This window comes from Gymnoscopelus braueri (assembly GCF_963280865.1).
Source record: "Gymnoscopelus braueri genome assembly, chromosome: 13".
In the NCBI taxonomy this organism is placed as follows: Eukaryota; Metazoa; Chordata; class Actinopteri; order Myctophiformes; family Myctophidae; genus Gymnoscopelus; species Gymnoscopelus braueri.
In genome coordinates this window covers 46,623,746-46,646,717 of record NC_137615.1, presented here as the reverse complement: position 1 = coordinate 46,646,717, position 22,972 = coordinate 46,623,746, and the positions used below count along the sequence as shown (strand labels likewise).

The window sequence follows — 22,972 nt, the reverse complement described above, 5'->3', positions numbered from 1 at the left end:
CAGTATAACGTCGGTAGATGTCAGTATGTTGATACAAATCAAAAGTCAGGGATAACAACGAAGACACCGGTACACGTGATATCCGGTTATGGATCCCATTGTCTGGGGGGACTGTCACGATGTGATTGGTCATTCGTTTGTGAGATAACCACTGACACGGAGGGGAAAAGTTCGTTTTTTTGTATAGTGTACGAAAACGAAATCAATCTGTGTTTAACAGTACAAGTGCTCTGTACATCATTAAATGATGAATGTTGACAATATTGGTATATTGGTCTAATAGTTGTTAAGGGTTGCCTAACAACCAACTACCCAATCACAGCGTGGCTGTCTCCCCGAGGTATGGGCTCTAAACTGCCATTTACCAACAGCTCTGGGAGCGGTGAGTCGGCGCAGCGTCCTGAATGACACAACGTTGTTTGAATGGTACGATCTGACTCCAGGTCTGCCGGTCTGCAGGCGCGGTTGTGTAAACTTGTTATTACACTTCCTTGTCCGTTCATTGCACTGTACCAACAGAGCTGCAGCATAGATAGAGCATGGCTGCGACTTGCTCTTCTTTTCACAACATGTCGTGTCTGCTGTTGCCGAAATGTCCCTATTATGGACAAATCCTGAGACTGACACACAGTGCCGCTTCGCCACGGAGGACAGTCCACTGGCTGCTACCGGTAGGTCACTGTCATTCATAGCCTTGGATCCAAGACGGTCATCTGTAACGACCGTCATAGATGAACTTCAACATAGTGTTTGCACGTTCTCGATTTCTGGCCCGTACATCTACATAAACGTTCAGATTTCAAATAAAAAGTGTTTACCTTATGGCCACTGATGTTACAATTATACTCGGGCCCGCAGAAGTATCTTTATCTTCCGTATTGTTCAATACAAAGCCTTTTAATCCGATTGGTGGCCATTTTCTCATAGAGTTATAATGTATCAGAGTACAATACACCTCCCAACCGATAGGGTTATGTAGTTGAAAGCATACGGTGAAAATGGCTATGATCAGATTAAAATGCTTTTTATTGAACAATACGGAAGATACGGGTACTTCTGAGGGCCCTTACATAATTGTAACATCCATGGCCATGGGGTAAGCACTTTATATTTGAGATCTGAACGTTTATGTAGATGTACGGGCCAAACAGGGAGAACGTGCAAACACTAGGTTGATGTTCATCCATGACAGTCATGTATTAGGGGCTATGTCATTCACAGCATGTTGATGGAGGCTGGATGAGGCTGACATGTTGATGGTGTCTGTCTATAACATGGTTTATTTCTTCTCTGTGTCCACGTTGTTTCATTCATATCCAGCAGGTTAAGGAGGGCTGCTGTACGAGGACTACGATGACAACAACAACAACACGATGGTTGTTGACTGAATCAACCACAACAAGAGCATTTTCCTCCCTCCCACCACCGCCCTCTGGTCGTGGGGACAGTGGGGCCAAAAGGTTGGGGGTAGGTACCATAGCTCCAGGTACTGTTACAAGTGTATGAATGTCACATGATGTCACACACTGGCAGGTTAATTATAAATGAACACAGGTGATTTTACTGTGTATTGTCAGTGTCACCTCATCTCACAGCAGGCAGGCTTTCTTCTAGCCTTGGTCTTTGATATCCTTTAAGAGGACATTCTTCTTGAAGGAAGTTAATTGTCATAGTCTAAGGGCGTCTGTCATCGACTAAAGGAGTTCTTAGTCAAATAATAGTCTTTGGTATTTGTTGACCATTTATTTAATCAACACGTGTGTAAACACGTGTGTAAAGTATGGTTTTCTGCATACAATCATGTAGACGGCAGCCTTTTCAGGTCGGTGATCTTGAGAAGAAGAATTATAATGTTGTTTTCACAATGACTACGTGCTAGTTATAGACTGTGGAATTTAAGGGTTATATCTAGAGAATATAAGAGATGTGCAATGTGCATTGAAAAACTGAAGGGGTGTTGTTAGGCACAACGTGGGACGGAGTGCTTAACACATCGATTGCCAAGATCGCATCGATGCGTTCTTTCAAATCCATCGCTTGAGTGCCAGCATTCAAAAGAACGCATTGATGCGTTCTTTTGAATTTTCATTGTTTAATCTGTGATCGCACGGCTGTGTTTATTTCTCATCAGCACTTTCGTTTTCCACTTACGTCACACTCACCCGGAGCCGGATGTAAAAAAAAAAAATCATTTCCGGGTCACATTGTTTTTCTCCGGTCATTTTCGTCTAGAATAGGGAAAAACAAATTTTTTCACACGGTATAAAAAACGAACGGACAGCTCAACTTCTATTATATCGAAAACGTCACATCCGGTGAATGACAGGATATGACGTGAGCCTGTTTGGGAGGGGGCGAGCGAGGTGATCAATGTGTGGATTTGCTGCTCTCTACTGGTGGAACTGTCGTACGTGCTTGACACCACAATCAGAGAATTTATTTGAATGAAAAATTTAAAAAAAAATTTGCTGGCACAGGGGTGAGTACATTATGAATAAACTCTGGCAGTCAATGTGTTAACAACACCCTTAGTTTAGCTGTTCTAAACCTTCACTTAAATATTCCTAAATCTTGACACTGACAAATTACCTCATTATAATAAAAAACTGAAACTGATATTAGCAAAATAGTTTAACCCCCTTTTTCGACCCAATTTAGTAGTTATGCCAATTAATTCCTACCCACACACATGTGTGTGTTGTCACTGCTGTTGTATCGTACTGACTCACCTGCCAGTGAGGCAGATGAGTCCGACTCACCTGCCTGACTCACTGTAGGCCCCACCAGGAGGACGTAGAGCCCTCGTCCTACTCCTTCCGCCCAACACTCCCTGCTGACAGGTGCCGCCCCCAGCCTGTAGGAATACGTGCAATGCCCAGTATCACCCTCCCTGCCCGGCTTCCCTCCCCCAAACACGGGCCAATTGTGTTCGCATAGGCGCCCGACAAAGCCGGATACACCACGTGGATTCGAACTCACAACCTATGTGGTGGTGGGCAGGGACTTTACCACTGCGCCACCTGAGTGCCAAACAAAATATGTTTAAACAATAAAAACTAAACGAGCGAACCCACTCTGGAAACTAACTGAAACTGAATTGAATAAAAATTACAAAAACAAAAAATATAAACTAATGAAGAATAGAAAACTATAATGACTGTTAACAACTGTGCCACACATGTGGTCGTCTCTTCCACAGCCTGTCACATGGAAATCCTTAGCGGTGACGATGGCAATCGGAGGGACTCTTCTCGGAGGAATGAAGTACTTCAAGAAGGAGAAGGAAGAACGTAAGAGCATTTCAACTATCGCCATCACTGATAGATTAGTTGGATCATACCAGTGATTAAAGATGTGTTAAACACTTTAACCCGTCCATATTTCGGACATGTCATTGTACTAGGCAAAAATAGCAAATCTACAAGCTCACACAACACGTCACAATAGTGATATGTTGTGAGCTTGTAGATCGGCTCTTTTAGATATTTTTTTAATAGGGTTTGAAGGGGTATGTTTTTTTGTTAAAATAGTGATAAATAGCTTTATACCCTGTATAGAGCTATATTCAGTAACTGTAACAAGCCCTTTTCTCAAGCTCTTTAGTAAACAAGAAATACATTTTCAGATCGATTTGAATCCAATTTCATCTAATCAGGGGAACCCCCACACACTAATAATTCATCAGCATGAATTATATATTATATAGTGTTCTAGTTACAAATTTGTATTTTTTGTTTGTTTAATCACTTCCAATTTCACTTGTTTATCCTGTATGAGTTATATCTTGGTTGGGATTGGTGAAATTGGTATCCTCCTGACCTGCAAATATATTTTCTGTTTACTGTCAATTTATGTGGTTACTTGCATATTTCCTACCATGAATAATACACACTAAAACATTTAGAAGAATTTTACTCTTTAACGAAACCAGTAACGAGTAATGATTGTGTTTTTGTTTTGCAGTGATTGAGAAAGAGAGGACCAAGTCCTTGGGAAAGCCGTTGCTCGGGGGTCCATTCTCCCTTGTCGATCAAGACAATAAACCCCAAAAGAGTGAAGACTACTTTGGCCAGTGGGTCCTGATCTATTTTGGATTCACTCACTGCCCGGACATCTGCCCAGACGAGATAGAGAAAATGATCGAAGTGGTGGATGAAATAGGTAACGTAATATATCGTATATATGTCCAAAACTGTACATTTGCAGGATTCATATTCAGAAGTAGCAGATCCACAAGCTCAAAACGCGTCGCTTCGCGCAGCGTTTAGAGACGCATTTACAGCTTGTAGATCTGCTTCTTTTGATGCTTTCGTGTGACGCTGTAGTATGATCAAGTAGGGTGTTAATTTATGAAAATACACGAAAAGTTAGAATGTGGAGATAGCCCGACAGCAACGATATCTTTAACAACGCAGAGCAGATGTATTTTTAAAGTAGTGTCCACAGAAAATGTTTTTTGAGCAGCAGAACACTGTATGTCATGGCTATACATGCAGCTCTGCTCAGTGATTGTGGACGTGTGTCTCTCCAACCCTCCACATAGGAAAGTGAGTTTGATGAGTCCTCTCCCAAAAGTTGAATTATTTTCTCCCTGAGCATCGGAAAACATAGGATAGGATGCAGAGAGCGCTGAAACGTGATGCTCTGCGCTATAGGTAGAGGAGCGCTCCAGCGCAGCTTTACCTTAGAAATGCATGGCAGAAAGGAGCTGGCTGCTCAAAAAATGGTTTTTGTGGACACAGTCACTTAACCCATTAAAACCGGCAAAGCATCTGTGTCATTTTAGATTTTAGCGTTGACTGTTCAAAAATAGATGTACAAGCTCCTGCCATTGTTTTTGTAAATATTTTGAATTATTTTTATTTACACAAATCTTCTCTTCTGGGGGGGGGGGGTCCGTGGCCAAATACATGTAATCTTTGGGCTCCTTGTGGCATGACAAAGTTTGAGAACTACTGATTTAGAAGGCATTTGTAGAACCGGCCTCAGCTTTTAATGGGTTAATCTCTATATTAGGCTATTCTTTACTTCACTGTAAAGAATAGCGAAAATAGCCAATCTATCGAAAAATGGCAGATCAGCTTCTTTCACGATTTGTTTAGCAATTTCTCGCTAGTTTTAATAATGCAGAATACACATTTGGCAGGATTTGCCCAAAATAGGGATTCCAGAGTTAATGTTGTTAAGGTCAATTAAATGTGCCACCATTTCATCAAAATGTCCTGTTCTTGTGTTTTTCCTTTCTTTACCACAGACAGAATCAAGTCTCTGCCTGACCTAACGCCTGTTCTTATCACCATCGACCCAGACAGGGACACACCAGAAGCTATGGCAGCTTATGTAAAAGGTACTGCTATAAGAACGTCCACAATGGGGGGTGTCCCATAAACTGTCGGACAGAAACCTTGTCTGTCTATATTTACTTTTGATTTTTGTTTGTTTTTTACTTTTTAATTAATGCCCTATATGTTATACTAAATCGTATGACAAAGTCACACAAAATTACCTAAAATAGCAGATCTACAAGCTCACAGTGTGTCACGATGCGATGCATTGTGAGCATGTGGATATGTTTTTGTCTTTCATGACATGCCCAGAATAGGGACGTTAGATGGAAAGTGCTTAAGTCTGTCTGTGGGTTTTATAAATATTTAACCAATGAAAAGTGTTAACAAGAGCTTGTGACGAAATAACTACATTGGATCCATTGGAACATCAGGTATTTTTTTTACATTCTCTGAAAAGTAATGGTTTTGGACATACAAGAGACAATATCTATCATGCTCAGCATCTCACACCTCTCACTAATTGCTCCTGATGAGCAAGTTGGTGCCTTTCATGGTTTCCTTTCATACAAACACACACACACACACACACACACACACACACACACACACACACACACACACACACACACACACACACACACACACACACACACACACACACACACACACACACACACACACACACACACAGAGGGAGAACAGCATGAATTGTGCACGCCATCCAGATTCCAGTGCACATGAAACGTCACTGTATTTACCGTTGCATCAGATACACAGAAGGGACATGCATTATGGACATGCATTCAGTTACACTGATACATTTCCACGTTCTCCATACAGCATCACAGGTTCCATGTATTCATTCATTCAGCAGCTTTGAGTCTTAACACATACCACTGTTGTTTCCCGCCCCAGAATTTTCCCCAAAGCTCATAGGCCTGACGGGGTCCCAGGCTCAGGTGGATCAGGTCTCCAGAGCGTACAGAGTGTATTACAGTCAAGGACCAAAGGACGAGGACAACGACTACATCGTGAGTCGTCTGCTTTTACTTTCACTCTCAATCTAGTGTTCCTAATTTGGGCTATTTTATATTGGCAAAAATATATTTTAAAAAAAGAAAATGGCTGATCTACAAAGCTCACAACGCGACACCTTGTGAGCTTGTAGATCTGCTATTTATTATACTTGTAGATATTAGATGGTATCACTTACCGACACAAGGGCTGCTACATTTAATAAATAAAATAAATAAAAATAATGTATGCATTTATTTTTGCTGGTTAAAGTTACAGGAGTGCATATGAATTGTGATATGGATTGTAAGCTTATATAAACACGATCATTGTTTAGTGAAAGGGATATTTCACTTTCAAAAACATTTTGGGTCATTTTATCATCTACTCAGGCTTTTGAGAGCCCCCCAGACAGTTTTTAAGTTGCTTGATTCAGTATTTAGATATTTGATATTCATTTTATCAGACACGCCCCTTCCTATACAAACCCATTATAACTTCAAGCTCCATTTTTAACATGTTAGATTAATCAAAAACCTGTCCTTGGTTCTGGTGACTCATCCTTCCCTCCTAATACGTCATTTTTATTTTATTTTATTGTATTTAATTTTTTTAATTTTCCCAAAACAATATTAAAAATAAACGTAAAAATTAATTGAAAAAATACAGTCTCCTCACGTATTAGAAGGACAATATCACTTTTTTAAAGTGAAATATCCCTTTAACATTTTTCAGTTGCTTGTCATTTCAGCTTCGTATCGTCTCTGTCGGGTGGAAACCTCATATAATGTCCAAAAGATTCAAATTCAAAAATGGCAACAAAAGTAGCAGATCTACAAGCTCAAAATTCGAGCTTGCAGATCTGCTACTTTTGATGCTTTTGTGTGACGCTGTAGTATGATCAAGTAGGGCGTTAATTTATGAAAAAAACACAAAAGGTTCTTAAAATATGGAGATAAGAGGTTTCTGCCCGACACGAACGATATGTAAGTGTGTTGGGCAGTCTATATTATTAAACATATGAGGGATTTTGTATGTGTCCCCCAATTCATTATTTCTAGGCTCAAGTACTTGTGATATCTAATGTTCTGTTGAAGACACATAGATTACACAGACATAAAATACATGGTGGTTATACAGTGCATGTCTGTAAATACAGTAGCATAAAGGAAAACATTGTGAGCTTGTAGATCTGCTATTTTCAGCACAACGACATATATATAAATTTAAGCATTAATCTCCCTCTTTTTTGTTCATCTTCAGGTGGATCACACGATCATCATGTACCTCGTGGGCCCTGACGGAGAGTTTGTGGAGTATTTCGGACAGAACAAAAAAAGCAGCGAGATCAGCAGTTCCATAGCAGCACATATGAGGAAATACAAGAAGGCGAAGTAAGCGCCTGCACTGCACTGCCACGAGCTGGTCAGTGAAGGACTTTTAAACGGAGAGCCATGTCTTCTGTCACCACTTGCGTGTGCTCTTCTTCAAGGGAATTGAACGGACTTCAGCGCTGCCATTTTACGTGGCATCCCTTACCGTATTTATTATGAATAAGTGAAGATGTCTGCAGACAACTTGCCCACATCTGAATTCCACAAAGGACAGGACATGTGCAGAACAAACGTCATAACCATGTGGTACACAAGATCGGCGTTTCTGTGATACACGCTTGGTTGATTTGATGTGACGTACATTTAAAAGAACCTCTTTATAAGATTTGTTTGCGTAAGAAAGATTAACCCCAGGAAGGTTGAAAGTGTGTTTATTATTGGACTTTGGTTAGCAGTCGATGCACTGATCAAGTATATGTACTTGTATTTTTGTGGTACACACAAAAAAAAATGTCTGGGAATGATCCATTACACACTCAAATCCTCAGTGTTCATTTAAAGGGTGACTACACCCATTTTCAACCTATCTTCATATAATTGGTCCTCACTAATGCTCCTGATAATGGTATCATTTATTTCTACTCGGCCTGTGTCTCAGAGGAGGGCTGTGGACAGTTCAGAAACCCGCCTACCAGTGACATCATCGTTAGGCAGGGTTTTTCAAAATTTGAATTGTATTTTTTATGAACGCAAGAACAATGGATTCCATCATAGCATGCTAATTTAGGAATATGAAGCCTGCAGTTTCTATTAGCTTGGATTCCCCATCGATGATGTCACTGGTAGACGGGTTTCTGAAATGATCACAGCCCTCCTCTGAGACACAGACCAAGTAGACAAAAATTGTACCATATTCTAATGAGTTAGTGAGGACCAATTATATGAAGATGGGTTGAAAATTGGTGAAGTTGTCCTTTTAACTGAGTTTGTACAAGTGTAGCCAATTTGGATCTGTCAGGGTCCATTTGATTACATTTGTATACTGTCAGGGAGTTAACCCATGGATACATTTACACTGAGGATTTAGTTGGGAGGTTAACTTCCCAAATAAATTTTTACAAGCTGATTTAAGCTGCAAGATTAAAATGATTTTGGTTTGAAAATTGTTGATGGTTTTGGATGTTTAAAAAATATATATATATAGTTAAGCTTGGGTGCGAACAGGAGCATAAATCTTTATTGGTTCTGGCAGCCTGGCCGACATCTGAATATGAAAGCAGTTTGCTGTACTCCTGAGCTCCAACTCTTCCATCTGCTGTTGACAGAGAAGTTCACTTTGTACCAGTTTTTTTTCTTTTTATGTAAAAAATCTAATACAGTATTGATTGATGATCACTTAAAATAATAAAACGGTCACTCCACCCAGTGCATTAGACCCTGATCTGACCAATCCTTTTAGAAGAATGTATTTCTATGAAAGATACTATACCTCAAATCAACTTTATTGTCACATCACTGGTTACAGGAGTAATAGTGGGTGAAATAATTTTTTGACAAGCTCCATCATTTATAGTTTTAAGAAAGTGATGAAGAGGAAGGAAAGAAAAAGAAAAGCAGATATTGACAATATGGTTAAAAGTAGCAATGTTGCAGTAGATTTAACATGTACAAGGTGGATGGTTTAAAAGAAAATAGCAATAAAATGAGGCAGTTAAACATTGGCACATCACTCAAGCAGTGTGGTCATTGCCTCCATTGTTAAGGCTCTTGAACAAAGTGTGTTTATTTTTTCAGCACAAAACAAACGGGCCACACACATTTTAAATGAACACTTCTCTATTACCTCTTACACACCTACAATACTGTCATCCCCTCAAATCGATCGCACTGCTATTACTGCATTTTTCCAGATTTGTTAACTTTATTTTTTTTTATCGCATGGGACTCTTTGTACAAGGGCCTAATCTGACATCAATCTGGGAATCCATTTGGTAAAAAAGATTAATAATTATTCTTTCTATTGAAAATCTGTCTTGACAGATATGGCCGTCAAGGGGTCATCTTTATACATTTTCTTCCAGATTTTCCTGTCCTGTAAGTCACACTCCAATGTCACTAGGAAACGCTCCCTTTTAAATAACACATTCATCAATTGATCAGGACCTGTCATTCTAGCCTCTGCTAAAGAAAAGCAACGTTGCTGCCATCTACTGGACAAAGAGCTCTAAACACACTGTTGGAGACTTTCAACTCGCATGCACTCACTCCTGCACATAAAATAAATAACATCATTTTCATCCCAACACATACATGTACAGAACAAAATGAAAACATCAGATTGTAATTAGGATATTCAGATCCATTATTAGTTTCACTAATCAAGTATGATTAACTCCAACATTATAATTCTGCAGCATCACCTGGCAGACAAAGCATTATGGGGTGTAAGTGTGTGTAAGTGATACAGTATGCTTTTGTTAAGTGGAGGAAAATAGTTAATCTAAATTCTAAAAGCTCACAATGTGTCGTGAGTTGTGACACATTGTCAGCTTGTAGATTGGCTATTTTTGCTGAATATTCACCTATTATGACATGCCCAGAATAAGGAATAGGTTTGTGTGATTAAACCTTCCAAAATGCCTTCCTTCACAGAAAGGAGAATGTTGCTGCACAGGTTTTTGAGCTCTTAAACCCTATATACTGTATACTAAGTCGACTGGGGCCCCCAGAGATGTCTATACTTGGTCCCCTACTTTTTCTCTCTACACCAAATGTCTTGGTCAAAAACAGACGATGTACAAGCTCGCAACGTGTTGTATTTTCACCGAATGCTCGCCTATTATGACATGCCCAGAATAGGGACGCTAGGGTTCATGTGGTTAAACCTTCTAAAATTCCCTCCTTCACAGAAAGAGGAGCATGCTGCTGCACACCGGGGCCACCGATACTGGTTTCCCAGCAGTCAAAGCCAGAGCCTTGCAGGTCCTGTACGGTGTTCTGGATAACTGAGCGATCCGTCTCAGGTCTTAAAAGGGTTATGCCACACCCCCCTCCTCCAGCACCTGTCAGCTTGCTGTGAAGTCCTCTGTCCAGAGTGAGGCGGCACAGCGTGTCCAGGGCAGGGTGTCCAACACCCATCACATTAAGCTGGTTCTGGTTCATGTCAATAAGCTCCTCTAGAACATCGTAGTGCTCTCCTGTGACGGTTTCACTGCTCATCTCTGACAGGGTCTTCTCACAAGTGCAGGAAATCGCATCCACTGACTCAAGCACAGGGTACATGATGGAGGGAAACTTGTTGATTTTGTCCTTGACCCCGGCAACAAGCGCCTTGGTGCTACGTGGCACTTTGGTGTTGGTGAGGAGGATTCTCAACGATGGCGCCCTGCTCAGCACTGTCATCTTCCCAGACGAGAACCTCATAATCCCTCCCCATGTCCCCACGGCGTTGTCCACCCCTGATGGGTCACCATGGATGATCGTCTCCCCTTGAAATGCCCAGCTGTTGATTATCTCCATATGTTGCTGACTCCAGCTGCCGGTGTTGTCTCGGTCTTTGATGGCAGGAGGAATGGCTCCGCTGGCACAGAGCAGAGCAGCAGAGAGGCACACTGAGAGGGCAGAGCTTGATCCAAGACCTGCTCCGGTCGGCAACTCGGACCACACGGTCACTGTCAAACTGGGCAAATCTCCTGAACCAAACAGGGAGAGGTAAATGTAGAGGAATGATAAGGTGGCCATGCTGCAAGTGTCCAAGTTCCCATTGGTGACACCGATAAGTTCACGGAGTCTCCTGAGAAGTCCCTCATCCGGCACTTTGACCTCCTCCTTACCATTAGAGTCAGGAAGAAGCTGCTTCAGGTCAGACAGATCCCAGCAGACGAACGTGTCGATGTTTGGAAGAGTGAGAGAAACTTTACCCGTAGAGCTTGACTTCAACCATAAATAAGTTCTCAGGTTCAAACTCACTGCCAGAGCCACCTTTCCATGAACAACTGCATGTTCTCCGTGAAGGATGGCTTTTCCTGGAGCAGACACCATGCATTCTTTGACCTGCATTTCTATCAGTCTTATAGTGTATGGGGAAAAGTTAGTGAAAAGGGAAGTGATTGAAGTAGGAAAGGGGAATGAGGGAGTGATGGCGAGGATTGTGATGGTGCGAACGAAAGATGGTGATATACAGAACAGAAACAGAAGGAATTCAGGTTTGTGATGATGGCAGTTGACTGTGAACACAGCCGTGACGATGACAGCGTCTGTCTGTCTGCCTGTCTGCCTGTCTGCCTGTCTGCCCGTCTGCCCGTATGTCTGCCTGTCTGCCTGCCTGCCTGCCTGTCTGTCTGCCTGTCTGTCTGTCTCTGGAATCACGTCTGTGTATCTGTAGACTCGCTATGTGCCTAAATATGGAGATGCCTGATGTCACAGTACTGTCATCATACTGTAGATGACTGACGTCTTATCGACTGTCCTCCAAGCACACTGATAACTGCACAGGTGCTGCCCGCAAATGACAGGTACTTGTATTTCTTTATCTATGTCTGTGTGTATTTGTCTGTCTGTCTGTCTGTCTGTCTGTCTGTCTGTCTGTCTTCACCCAAATAGTCCAAATATGGAGATGGCTAACGTTCATAGCACTGACCTCATCGATGACTGACATCATAGACTGACAGGCATTAGTTCTTCTTGGCACTTTCACTAGAACTTGGCGAGACTGCATGAGCCTGAAGAAAGATCTCTGTCGCTACCGTTGTTCTGAGGTTAAGCCAAAATGAATGCTTGAACTGTGAGCGGTTATTACTAGAATCAACTCCTGATTGAAGAGGAATAATGATGACATCACCATGTGGACTCTGAGCTCTAGTATATAACAGCAAAACAGAGAGCAAAACTTGAATATTGTCATTGCCATGACACTGAGAACAAAGATCAATAGTTTAATATTTACGTCCATTTACACACGCTGGCCTCTTAGGAGGCATATCGCGATTCGTCAGTGACTGTGAAGTCCAGTGACTTGGAACTCAACCTACAGCAGAGGTCGCAAAACCACAGACCCCCTCCATTCCACCCATGGCCGCTGGGATGTCTAACAGCATCTCAACCCCAGTGAAGGCCCTCCTGGGCGGTAGAATTAGCCCAGAGGGATCTCAGTTGATCAGCAAGAAGAAGCTACAGGACCTGGTAAGAGAGATGGACCCAAAGGAGCAGCTGGATGAGGACGTGGAGGAGATGTTGCTACAGACTGCAGATGACTTCATAGAGCACGTGGTGACGGCTGCATGTCAGCTGGCACGCCACCGCAAGTCCAACGCCTTGGAGGTGAAGGACGTCCAGGTGCATCTGGAGCGCCAGTGGAACATGTGCATCCCTGGCTACGGCTCAGACCAGATACGGCCGTTTAAGAAGGCTTGCACCACCGAGGCTCACAGACAGAGGATGGCACTGATCCTTAAGACAAGCAAAAAGTAACAAGAGTGTAGTGTAGTGATTCTCAACCATTTTATTTTCAAGGACCCTCAGTTTTATATGCATTAGGCCACATACCCCCCATTTGATTTAGTTTTATTTTTTGATTTAGTTTCCAAATCTTCACTGTACAATCCTCAAAATTGGAATCACAATTTTGTTCCATTGATGTTACAGACCCATAAGTGTCACTGTCCATTTGGACTCCTGGTGGTCCTGACATTGAGAACCAGTGCTGTACTGAACACCAGGGTTCCCAAACCTTTCCATGACAATTATTACATTTTTGTATGTATTGGCAAATGCATTATTTTGATAATGTGTTATTCTATAGTGTTGTGGAATAAATGTATGTGTAATTATCGTGATAATCGTGAAACCATGTAATTTCATAATGAGACACAAATTTGAGACTGGAACTCAGATTTGATAAATAGCCAGAACAGAATTAATGGAATGAAAAAATAAAGATGAGAGGAATGCACATAGCCTGATGATGGATGTGAGCATGAATCAAGCGTGATAAATATTAATGATCATACTGTATGTAGTTGGATGAAGTCCTGCTGGAGACGGGACTCAGCACTCCAGAGATTAAGCTCCGGATTTTCTCAAATGTACTTGAATTAATAAAGTACAATCAAACATTACCCAGAGAAAGCGTCTCAATAGTTAAATCTACCCGAAATGAGTTGAAACAAAAAGATTGTCCTTTACATTATAACCAAAACATTAATGTAACTGTGGTAAAACCTGGAAGGAGGGTTTACAAATCCATCAAGGCAGAATGAGATGTTTGTGCCCAGCAGCAATGACGACGCAACGCACAGAAGAACACTCACTTCTGGTGAGACAAAGGCGGAGCCAGGCCCGAGCCTCCTAGTGTCACCAAAACCTGCTGCTAACATATCACCAGCCACCCTAAGCCCCCAAGAGACATTGGGGGCAGTAGCATGCAACTTGGACACGGGCCGGGGTCTGGTCAGCCTCGTCGGGTCGTCTGGAGGAGGGTGTCTGTTGCAAGACCCTAAACACCCAGTGACTCCGGGAAACAACACTGATGATGTGTCCAAGTTGGTGCATGCAGTAGATGTTTTATTAACATTAATTTAACCACTCCAGAGACACCAGAGGCAGGGGAATTTTCGCCCCGGACGAAGGATGCTGGCTTGTCCCATCTCCCAGAGATAGAGTAAGTATCAAATACTAAAAAACATTTCAACCCTGTAAATATATATTTTCCTCACAAATGTTTTTGGTATATTTAGAGACATTTCTTTGTTTTGACAGCTCAGATTTACACTGCAATGTAAGTTTCATGTCTTGCCTCAGATTTGAACCCAGGTCTCCTGCATGGGAAACATTTCTAGCGCTCTTCAAGAGGGAATCCCTGCATGGCTAAAAGAGATATTGCACTCATGAGCTTAAGGCAGGAAAACTTGTCAATCAGAAGGTGTCGTACCAGACACCAGGGTCTAAATGTCTCAATGGAAGAGTAAGGAGACCACCTCCAACCACTGCACATGTACTACTTATATTGTATTAACATACTCAACCAAAATAAAAATGTATTCATTAAAACAAGTTCCAGAGTTGTGTAAGAATTTGATGAGCCTAAAGGAAGAGAAGCAGTTTGCATTACATACTTATTTACCCATTTACTGGTGTGAAGCAGGAAAATATGTTATACCCAAATAGTTTTACATAATACAAAGCTTTACTAATTAACCAGGTACAGTAGTATTACATAATCAATAATTAACCAGGTAGTATTACATAATCAATAGCTAACCAAATAGTTTTACATATTCAATACAAAACTTTACCAATTAAACAGATAGTTTTGTAGAATGAATACAAAATTTTACTAATTAATTGACCAGATAGTTTTACATAATTAAACGATGTGAATCGCTGGCTTCTTCAAAACTATCCTGAAAAAGCATATATGTCAGAAAACAGTGGAGATAGATGTGAAATCCCCTTGAGATGAGGGGACATACACTGCTGCCATTTTTACCTTCTCCTTTTTCTCTGTAAATATAGCTATTTGTATTTGTTGATGACTGGTTTGTGTAAATATTCTCCAGTTCGTTGATGAACTGAATACATAGGACCACAATGGAAATGTGGAAAGTCCCCAGGACGTTTTTGTGTTATCCTTTTAGCCCAAGTGTTTTACTGTACTTCCGTGCTGTTAACATGTTTTACCAATAAAGAATTCAATCAATCTATACAAAGCTTTACTAAATAACCAGATAGTTTTATAGAATGAATACAAAGCTTTACTAATTAATCAGATCGTTTTATTGAATGAATACAAAGTTTAACTAATTAACCAGATAGTTTTATAGAATCTATACAAAGCTTTACTACACACAGGGGGCCCTGTGTGTTGCCAGTGATGCTGATGTGTCCAAGTGTTGTCACTCTGCTGATGACGTTCTGCCACGCCCACCTCCAGCACCTGCAAAGAAAGCAGCTACACAAACAGGCAGACATGGAGAGTGTCAACTGTCAATACACTTGTTACCCTGGTTAACTTAGCCAGATAGGATCAATACAAAGCTTTACTAAATAATGATTTTACATAGCATCGCTGTCGGGCAGAAACCTTGTATCTCCATATTTCATCTTTAAATTATTTTAATTAAAATAATAATTAAGAATACAATGTTAAACCTATAATAACATGCCCAAAACAGGGATTCCAGGTTGAAAGTGATTTAAGTCTGTCTGTCTGTTTATTTATCAAAGGAACAATCCACACTTACGAAATAAGTTTCAGGGCTTTTGATACAGTAGTAGCAGGCATCAAATGTGAGCATTTGAACCGCCTAGGCCTAGGGCAGGCAGAGCATTATGTCCCCCAGGCTGGGTTGCCTTGCCTAGCCAGCCAGGGCTGTGTAAGTCACATGTTGCAGCTGTCAGGACCAGAGGAAGCTGCAGGGGGGATTTGAATTTACTTGGCGGGCCCTATGGGCAGAAATGTGTTTGGATGTGCTCTATAGTCCATATTCACACGGCGGCCATTTTGGAATTTAACATTGCATTGCTGTGGCAGCTGGGGTGGCAACTGGGGTGGCATTTCATTGACTTAATGGCAATATGGCCGCCGACTGAATATGGTCTATAGAGGCCCCTCAACATGCTCATTCCCTGTAATTCACCCTTTGCTAAGTCCGTCCCTAGAACGGCCACTGTCCAATCCTACATTAGCCACCATAACTAGGTGCAGAAGCTTTTCATGCTTTCAGCAATAAGCGAATGTCGAAGTGGTGTGCATATGTAATGTTCAAGTCGATAGCAGATACCCTCAAAGATGTAGAGGGGGGTATTGCTTTTTCTGAAGCCAAAAAAAACACAAGAGGAGAGATGTTGGATATGGATTAAACCGTGTGGAGGACGCCACTAACAGCTTAATAAATTCAGATCAACAACTCCCTCTCTCGATCTTTCTCTTTCTCTCTCTTTCTCTGCACCAAAGAAGAGAGAACAACCAATAACCAGATCACACAAATGAGCCAGATCACATAGGATGGGTAAATGCCATGGCCATGTTAAGGCATAGGCAACATAAGCATGTGCACCAGGTTTCATGTTTTAATTATATATATTTTTTTTATAACATATAGACCTACTGAGAAGAACGTTTTAAGTTCTGTGGGTGGAGCATGCCAAGCCTTGCATTGCTTTTATAAATATTTAACCAATGAAAAGTATTAACAAGAGCTTTTGACTAAATTATTATTTAGTCAAAAGCTCTTGATAATACTTTTTATTATTATAACATTATTATTATAACTACTTTGGATCCATTGAACAGGTTATTTTTCCATTTCCTGAAATGTAACGGTTTTGGACATAATTAAGGTTTCCCACCTGACAGCGACAATATGCCTCTTTGCCTCAAACGCAACTTATCTGACTTTATTTGTTCAAGGAAGAAATATTTAACTTAATTTCATATCTGTGTGGTTTTACAGTAATAAACAAAGACAATGTGACCCTCAACTCATCACTAACCCTATTCAAATGAATTGCAGACAGCAAAACAACAGTCAGTACAGCGGGGTTAGGTAATGTAAAATTAATGAGTTGATTGACTGATTAATATATTATAATCAAATCAATGAAAGAATGTTTTTGTTAATGCTTACATCATGCTCTCAGAAGATGATGCATCTTCTCTTCTTGTTTTCCATATTTTCGATTTGATTTTCTATTTCCTTCTTTTCATTTCTTGATTCTGGGGTTTCCTTGCCCTGTTCCAGTTCTGCTAGTCTTCTTTTCAGCCTTTCCATCTCCTTTTTGTATTTTTCTTCGTACTCCTTCCCGTATTTTTCTTTTAACTCCTCCTTAAGTTTTTCTATGTAGTCATTAAATTCCTCTGCTTGTTTTCTGGCCTCGTCTGTGAATTTCTTCTCAATCAGTTTCACTTCTTCTTCATGTTCTTTCAGAATTCTCTGTCGTTCCTTTTCCTCTTCTTGTCGTCTGTTTTGATCTTCTTCTCTTCTTTTATTTTCATGTGTTTCTCTTTTCTCATCAAATTCTTTCTGAAGCCTTTTTATTTTCTCATGTTCTTCTTCTCTTCTCTCTTCATCATCCTGGTGTCTTTTATTCCACCATCCTCTTCTTTCGTTCTCCCAAGCCTCTTGTTGTTTTCTCAAATTTTCTTCTCTCTCATTTTCCAACATTTTTTCTTTTTCTTCTGATTTTTTTTTGTCTCTCTCCAGGGCATCAAGTTGTTCTTTCCACTCCTTCTGTTTGATTTCCTCCTCTTCCTTTCTTTTTCTGTCCTCCCCTTCTCTTTTTTCCTGTTCTTTCTTTCTCTCCATTTGCAGAATTCCCTGTCGTTCCTTTTCTACTTCTTCTCGTCTCCTTTGATCTTCGTCTTTTCTTTGATCTTCTTCTTTTCTTTTCTTTTCAAGTTTTTCTCTTTCCTCATCAAATTCTTCCTGAAGTCTTTTTATTTTCTTCTCCTCTTTTCCTTTTCTCTCTTTATCTGCATGGTCTCTTTTATCCCACCATTCTTGTCTTTCCTTCTCCCAAGCGTCTTTTTGTCTGTCCTTTTCTTCGGATCCTATTTTTTTTTCTCTCTCCAAGGCCTCAAGAGTTTTTTCCCATTCCTTTCGTTTAATCTCCTCCTCTTCCTTCCTTTTTCGGCCCTCCTTTTCTCTTTTTTCTTGTTCATTCTCTCTTTCCTCATGCAGAATTTTCTGTTGTTCCTTTTCTTCTTGTTGTCTCTTTTGATCTTCTTCTCTTCTTTTCTTTTCATGTTTTTTTCTTTCCTCGTCAAATTCTTCCTGAAGCCTTTTTATTTTCTTATGTTCTGCTTCACTTCTCTCTTCATCTTCCTGGTGTCTTTTATCCCACCATCCTTTTCTTTCCTTTTCCCAAGCCTCTTGTTGTTTCCTCATTTCTTCTCTCTTATTTTCCATCATTCTGTCCGTTTCTTCTGATCTTATTTTTTTGTCTTTCTCCAAGGCCTCAAGTTCTTCTTTCCATTCTGTTCGTTTCTTTTCCTCCTCCTTCTTCCTATTTCTGTCCTCCTCTTCTCTTTCTTTCCGTTCTTTCTCTCTATCCTCATGTACTTTCTTAATATAATCCTCCTTTTCTTTCAGTTGTTTCTCTCTTTCCTGTCTCTCCTTTTCAATTTCATCTTTCTGCTCTTCCATTCTTTTCATCATTCCTTGCATTTCTTCATCGTGTTTTCTTCTCAGGGCCTCAATCTCTCTCTTCATCTCCTCTTCCTTCTCTTTTAAAATCTTCTCCATTTGTTTTTGAATGGCTGCTTCAGCTTCCTTGAACATCTCTGTGGTGTAACACCCCCCACCATTCTCCTTCACCATCTCATCAACCTTCTTCATCAGATCACTGACTTGTTTGTGGTTGTTCTTATCAAAGTTGTTGAAGACATGATATCTTCCTCCACAGTCTGCAATCAGCTTCTTAAATGAATCATCACTACGCTGGATGTATGTTTCAATGGACCGTTCTTCCCTCTCCAGTGTGTCTCCCCCTGTGAAAAGAATGATTGTGAACTTCTTGGAATTATTTCCAAAGGTTTCCTGGATTAGCTTCAACGTCTCCATCTCCTCTTTTGTGTGTCGGCCAATGTGTAACACCAACAGGAACACATGAGGCCCTGGGGCCAGAAGATTGATGCATTTTGTCAGCTCCTGATAAACATCTTCTTGGGACAGACTTGTATCAAACAAACCAGGTGTATCAATGACAACAACAGGACGGCCATCTACCTCACCATCTGCTTTCTGGCAAAACTTGGTGACTGACAATGGGCTGGCTTCTGAAATAAATTCTTTTCGATCCAGAATAGTGTTTCCTGAGGCACTTTTTCCACTGCCAGTCTTCCCAATCAGCACCATTCTGAAGCAATCTCTGCTCTGATTGTCATCATCACCTGGATTTTCAAGAGATATTGAATTAGAAGTCGCCTACGTACATTTTTGCATAGTTTAAAAAATATTTTAATTTGTTCTTTATTTTTCCAGGGCGGTATAATTGGTATCCAAAAGAGTCCACATCAAGTCAAGGTTATATGGAGCAATGACAGGTGTCCTTTATGGTGGTTTGTAAAGCACCTTTAAGAATATTCAAGGGTGATAGTGCTTCTGAAGTAATTATATTTTGTTGATCATTCCATGTCTAACATGCATAGAAAGAGCTTACCAAGCTCCGTGAAAATTTTACAACTAAAATCTGACAGAAGGCTGGAGATATACAGGTAAATAGGTAGATGCCCAACAACGCCTTAACTGAGAATAAATAATGTTCACTTTTTTCATAGGTTATATATGAAGTGCAGTGGTGAGTTTATTACAAAACATAATGCAGTGTGCAGTGTGAGATATAAATAAGCGTTGCTAAATTTTCTTTCTGGCTTCAAAAGGGATACTTATTAAAGAACCAAATTTAGGAGTTTTCAACAGATTCTCAGAGGTAAAATAGGACACACAAAAGCCAACAAATGAAATACTCACCAGTGCTAGAATTCTGAAGCCCAGCCTGTAACTTCATGATTTGTTTGTCTTGTTGTATGACCTTTTTCATCTGGGCCTTGGTAAACATTTCTCTTGTGAAGCAGGGTGGTTTCCCCTCTGAATGTTTCATCTTTTCTACAGCAGCCAACACCTCAGGAACTTGTTTTCTGCCCTTAATGTTGAAGACAACATGTTGGAATCCACAGCTCTGACACAGCTCCTGGATGTTTGTATCTTTATCTGCTGGAGTGGTTGGATCAGACTCTACAGTCCCCAGAACCATGCGGAAGTCTTTGACCTCAGAGCCGAATACATCTTGGATGCTCTGTAACTCTCCCTTATCTTCATCAGTGAGGGAACCCATGGGAACAACCAGCAGGAAGGCATGGACGCCGTCAGGATCACAGAGAGAGATAGAACTGAATGAATTGTGTATCATTGCCTCCTTAGATGTTTCATACAAGGAAGGCATGTCCACCAGGGTCACCCAGCGCCCATGCACTTCACCCTGTCTCTTCACACACTCTGTAGAGGAACTAGACCCTGGTTTGTACTGGGTCTGACCCAGAATGGCGTTGGCTGCAGAAGTCTTACCGGCATCTCTTTTGCCACACAGCACCAGGTTCAGAGGAGGGTTGGACTTTGGTGTCATGGCTTCTCTTCCTTCATCAAAGGTGAGGTATCTTCCTTTGTTTTCACTCACAATGTTCTCAATCTTCTTCATCAGTGATGGACAGTCCGCTTCAGACATTCTGTAAAGTCTTCCTCCACAATCTACAATGGTCTGTTCTACAGATTTGCTTGTTTTACGTTCCTCATGTGTTGTGATGACCATTGAGTGGTTAAAGGCTTCTTGATTAAACAAACTCATGATGAACTTCAGTGTTTGTCTGTCTTCCTCTGTGAATTCAGAATGCTTCAATAACAGCAGGATCACATTTGGTCCAGGAGAACAAAGAGATACACACCTCTCTATTTCCCGTCTCACTGATCCAACAGATTGACTGAAGAGGTCTGCGGTTTTCACTACTCTGACAGACATTCCCTGCCACTCCCGATCTTCAGGCTGCTTTTTTTGGAAGTGATAAGAACGTTTCCCTGGTGTGATGAAGTTATAAAGTGCTGTTTTTTTGTCATCACTTTTCCCAATAAGCACAATCTTAACTTCAGAAGCTACAAAGAAAAAAATATTATTATTTATTTTTTCACAATTTACCACAAACTAATTTGCTCTTTCTAATACATTGCCATCACCTGGGATGCTTTAATAATTTCTGGTCCTGAAATGAAAATAACACCAACTGCAATGATCACAACTAGATGCGTTTCAAAACTATGGTATGGTTATAGAATAAATTGCATTAATGATGTACCAAACACATTATAACAGTGCTGTCCTGTACATTTCCCAGCAGATCTTAATGGACTCAAGTTCACAGCTTCACCTGGTCTCTTGCTTTGATCAGCACTGATCACTTAACTTACTTTGATAAGCTGTTGTTGATGACTGATGGGATTTCCTTATCAATTCCACCCCTGAAAAGATAATGACACCAATTGCAATATCTCACAACAACATGCTTTTAAAAATGATAGTATTAAGTAATAGAATCATTTGCATTAAATAGGCACCAAACACATTATCTGTCCTAAACTTACCAGATATTTGTCCAGCTTTTAATGGATTGAAGTTCAAAGCTTCACTTTCTCTCTTGCTTTCGTCAGGGCTGGTGAGAACACCAATGGCATCTTCAAAGACATCACAGTGGACATGCTGTCCATTGTTCTCCTTAACAACTTGACCCAGTCGTGTCAACAGCTCTTTGGGTGCGAGGTTCTTCAGCTGTAAATGTCTGTACCTACATTTTCTGATCATCTCCTGTAGTGGAGGATGCTCCATGTAGTTTGACATGTGACCTGTACTCTGCTCTGACACTAATACAAGTGCGTGATCAAATGAGTGATCACTGAAGTCTTTAAGAACTTTCTGTAACCTGCGTCTTTGTTCTTCAGTGAAGCCATCAGGCTGAAGCACCAGTAGAAACACATGAGGTCCAGGAGTAGATTCTGTCACACAGCTTTGGACCTTTGTTGACAGTTCTCTAACTGACAAGTTGGGATTTAGCAAGTCTGCAGTGTTGATGACCACCATTTGTATGTTCTCCACCTCAACAGAGACTTTCATACAGTTATGAAAATCTAAATGTTTGTACACAGATCTTGCCAGTAGAAGGTTCCCAACTGCATTCCTCTCTGATATGTTATTCCCCAACAGAACAACCCTCAGATCAGACACTGAAATGAAAACACACTATTAAAACATTACAGGTTTAAACTAACTAATTGTGCTTAATAGTAAGCCTGAATATAGCTAACCAACATACATTCAAGACAATAATGAATATCAGTCACATGTCAGTCACATGAGTCAGTCACATGAGTCATTTGGAACTAACTCAGCCTCCTTAGAAATGATTAGAATGTTAGAAATAACATTCTAATCATTGTAAATGTGAGGGTTGTGCATGTTAAAGCAGACTCAGCTTTTGTAGTCTAAAGTTCGGCTCCAACTTTAAAGTTGGGCTCCAACTTTAATGGTCAGGAAAGTTTTTTCATAGATTTCATATAGATAGCTTCATAGACTTGTTTTACTTGTTTTACTTGTTTGTTTGTTTGTTTGTTTGTTTGTTTGTTTACACATGATCTTTTCTATGAATATGTTGGATTCATGTTAATGTGTATTTTTAGACATTATTACACTTAATCCCTCAATACTGTGTCTCTGTCTGTACTTATTCTGCCCTTTTTTCCTCCACCAAATCTCTTTGCCAAAAATAGTAGATCTACAAGCTCACAACGTGTCGCA

The 22,972-nt window shown here is 40.5% G+C and overlaps 4 protein-coding genes across 5 annotated transcripts in view; 2 read left to right on the top strand and 2 right to left on the bottom strand.

The window, feature by feature from the left end:
- Nucleotides 1–434: 434 nt before the first annotated feature.
- Nucleotides 435–9,077, top strand: sco1 (synthesis of cytochrome C oxidase 1). 2 transcript variants are annotated; one of them, XM_080448442.1, is made up of 7 exons: nt 435–671; nt 1,324–1,467; nt 3,200–3,290; nt 3,964–4,161; nt 5,255–5,347; nt 6,204–6,319; nt 7,566–9,077. In XM_080448442.1, the coding sequence occupies exons 1-7, from the start codon at nt 540–542 to the stop codon at nt 7,698–7,700; spliced, it is 909 nt and encodes a 302-aa protein (XP_080304568.1). In that variant the 5' UTR covers nt 435–539; the 3' UTR covers nt 7,701–9,077. The 2 variants fall into 2 exon arrangements, with proteins under 2 accessions (XP_080304568.1, XP_080304567.1); XM_080448441.1 differs by having other exon boundaries at nt 436–671; nt 1,321–1,467.
- Nucleotides 9,078–10,507: 1,430 nt separating this feature from the next.
- Nucleotides 10,508–11,695, bottom strand: LOC308099650 (mevalonate kinase-like; the record flags this gene model as incomplete). Its single annotated transcript, XM_080448386.1, has 1 exon — nt 10,508–11,695. The coding sequence occupies one exon, from the start codon at nt 11,693–11,695 to the stop codon at nt 10,508–10,510; it is 1,188 nt and encodes a 395-aa protein (XP_080304512.1).
- Nucleotides 11,696–12,706: 1,011 nt separating this feature from the next.
- LOC308099649 (transcription initiation factor TFIID subunit 12-like) lies at nt 12,707–13,105 on the top strand (the record flags this gene model as incomplete). Its single annotated transcript, XM_080448385.1, has 1 exon — nt 12,707–13,105. The coding sequence occupies one exon, from the start codon at nt 12,707–12,709 to the stop codon at nt 13,103–13,105; it is 399 nt and encodes a 132-aa protein (XP_080304511.1).
- A 4,166-nt stretch (nt 13,106–17,271) lies between these two features.
- The window catches only part of LOC308099648 (uncharacterized protein), a gene marked incomplete at its 3' end in the record, with an annotated part of 46,598 nt that continues 40,897 nt past the window's right edge, over nt 17,272–22,972 (bottom strand). Inside the window, exon 13 of the mRNA XM_080448384.1 lies at nt 17,272–19,526. Within this exon, the coding sequence (XP_080304510.1) occupies nt 17,272–19,526 (2,255 nt within the window). The remainder of the gene's footprint in view (nt 19,527–22,972) is intronic.

Coding starts and splice junctions, on each gene's coding strand:
- sco1 (XM_080448441.1), top strand. CDS start 540: ATGGCTGCGACTTGCTCTTCTTTTCACAACATGTCGTGTCTGCTGTTG. Junction 1,468..3,199: donor GTGGGGCCAAAAGGTTGGGG/GTAGGTACCATA, acceptor TCTCTTCCACAG/CCTGTCACATGGAAATCCTT. Junction 6,320..7,565: donor ACGAGGACAACGACTACATC/GTGAGTCGTCTG, acceptor GTTCATCTTCAG/GTGGATCACACGATCATCAT.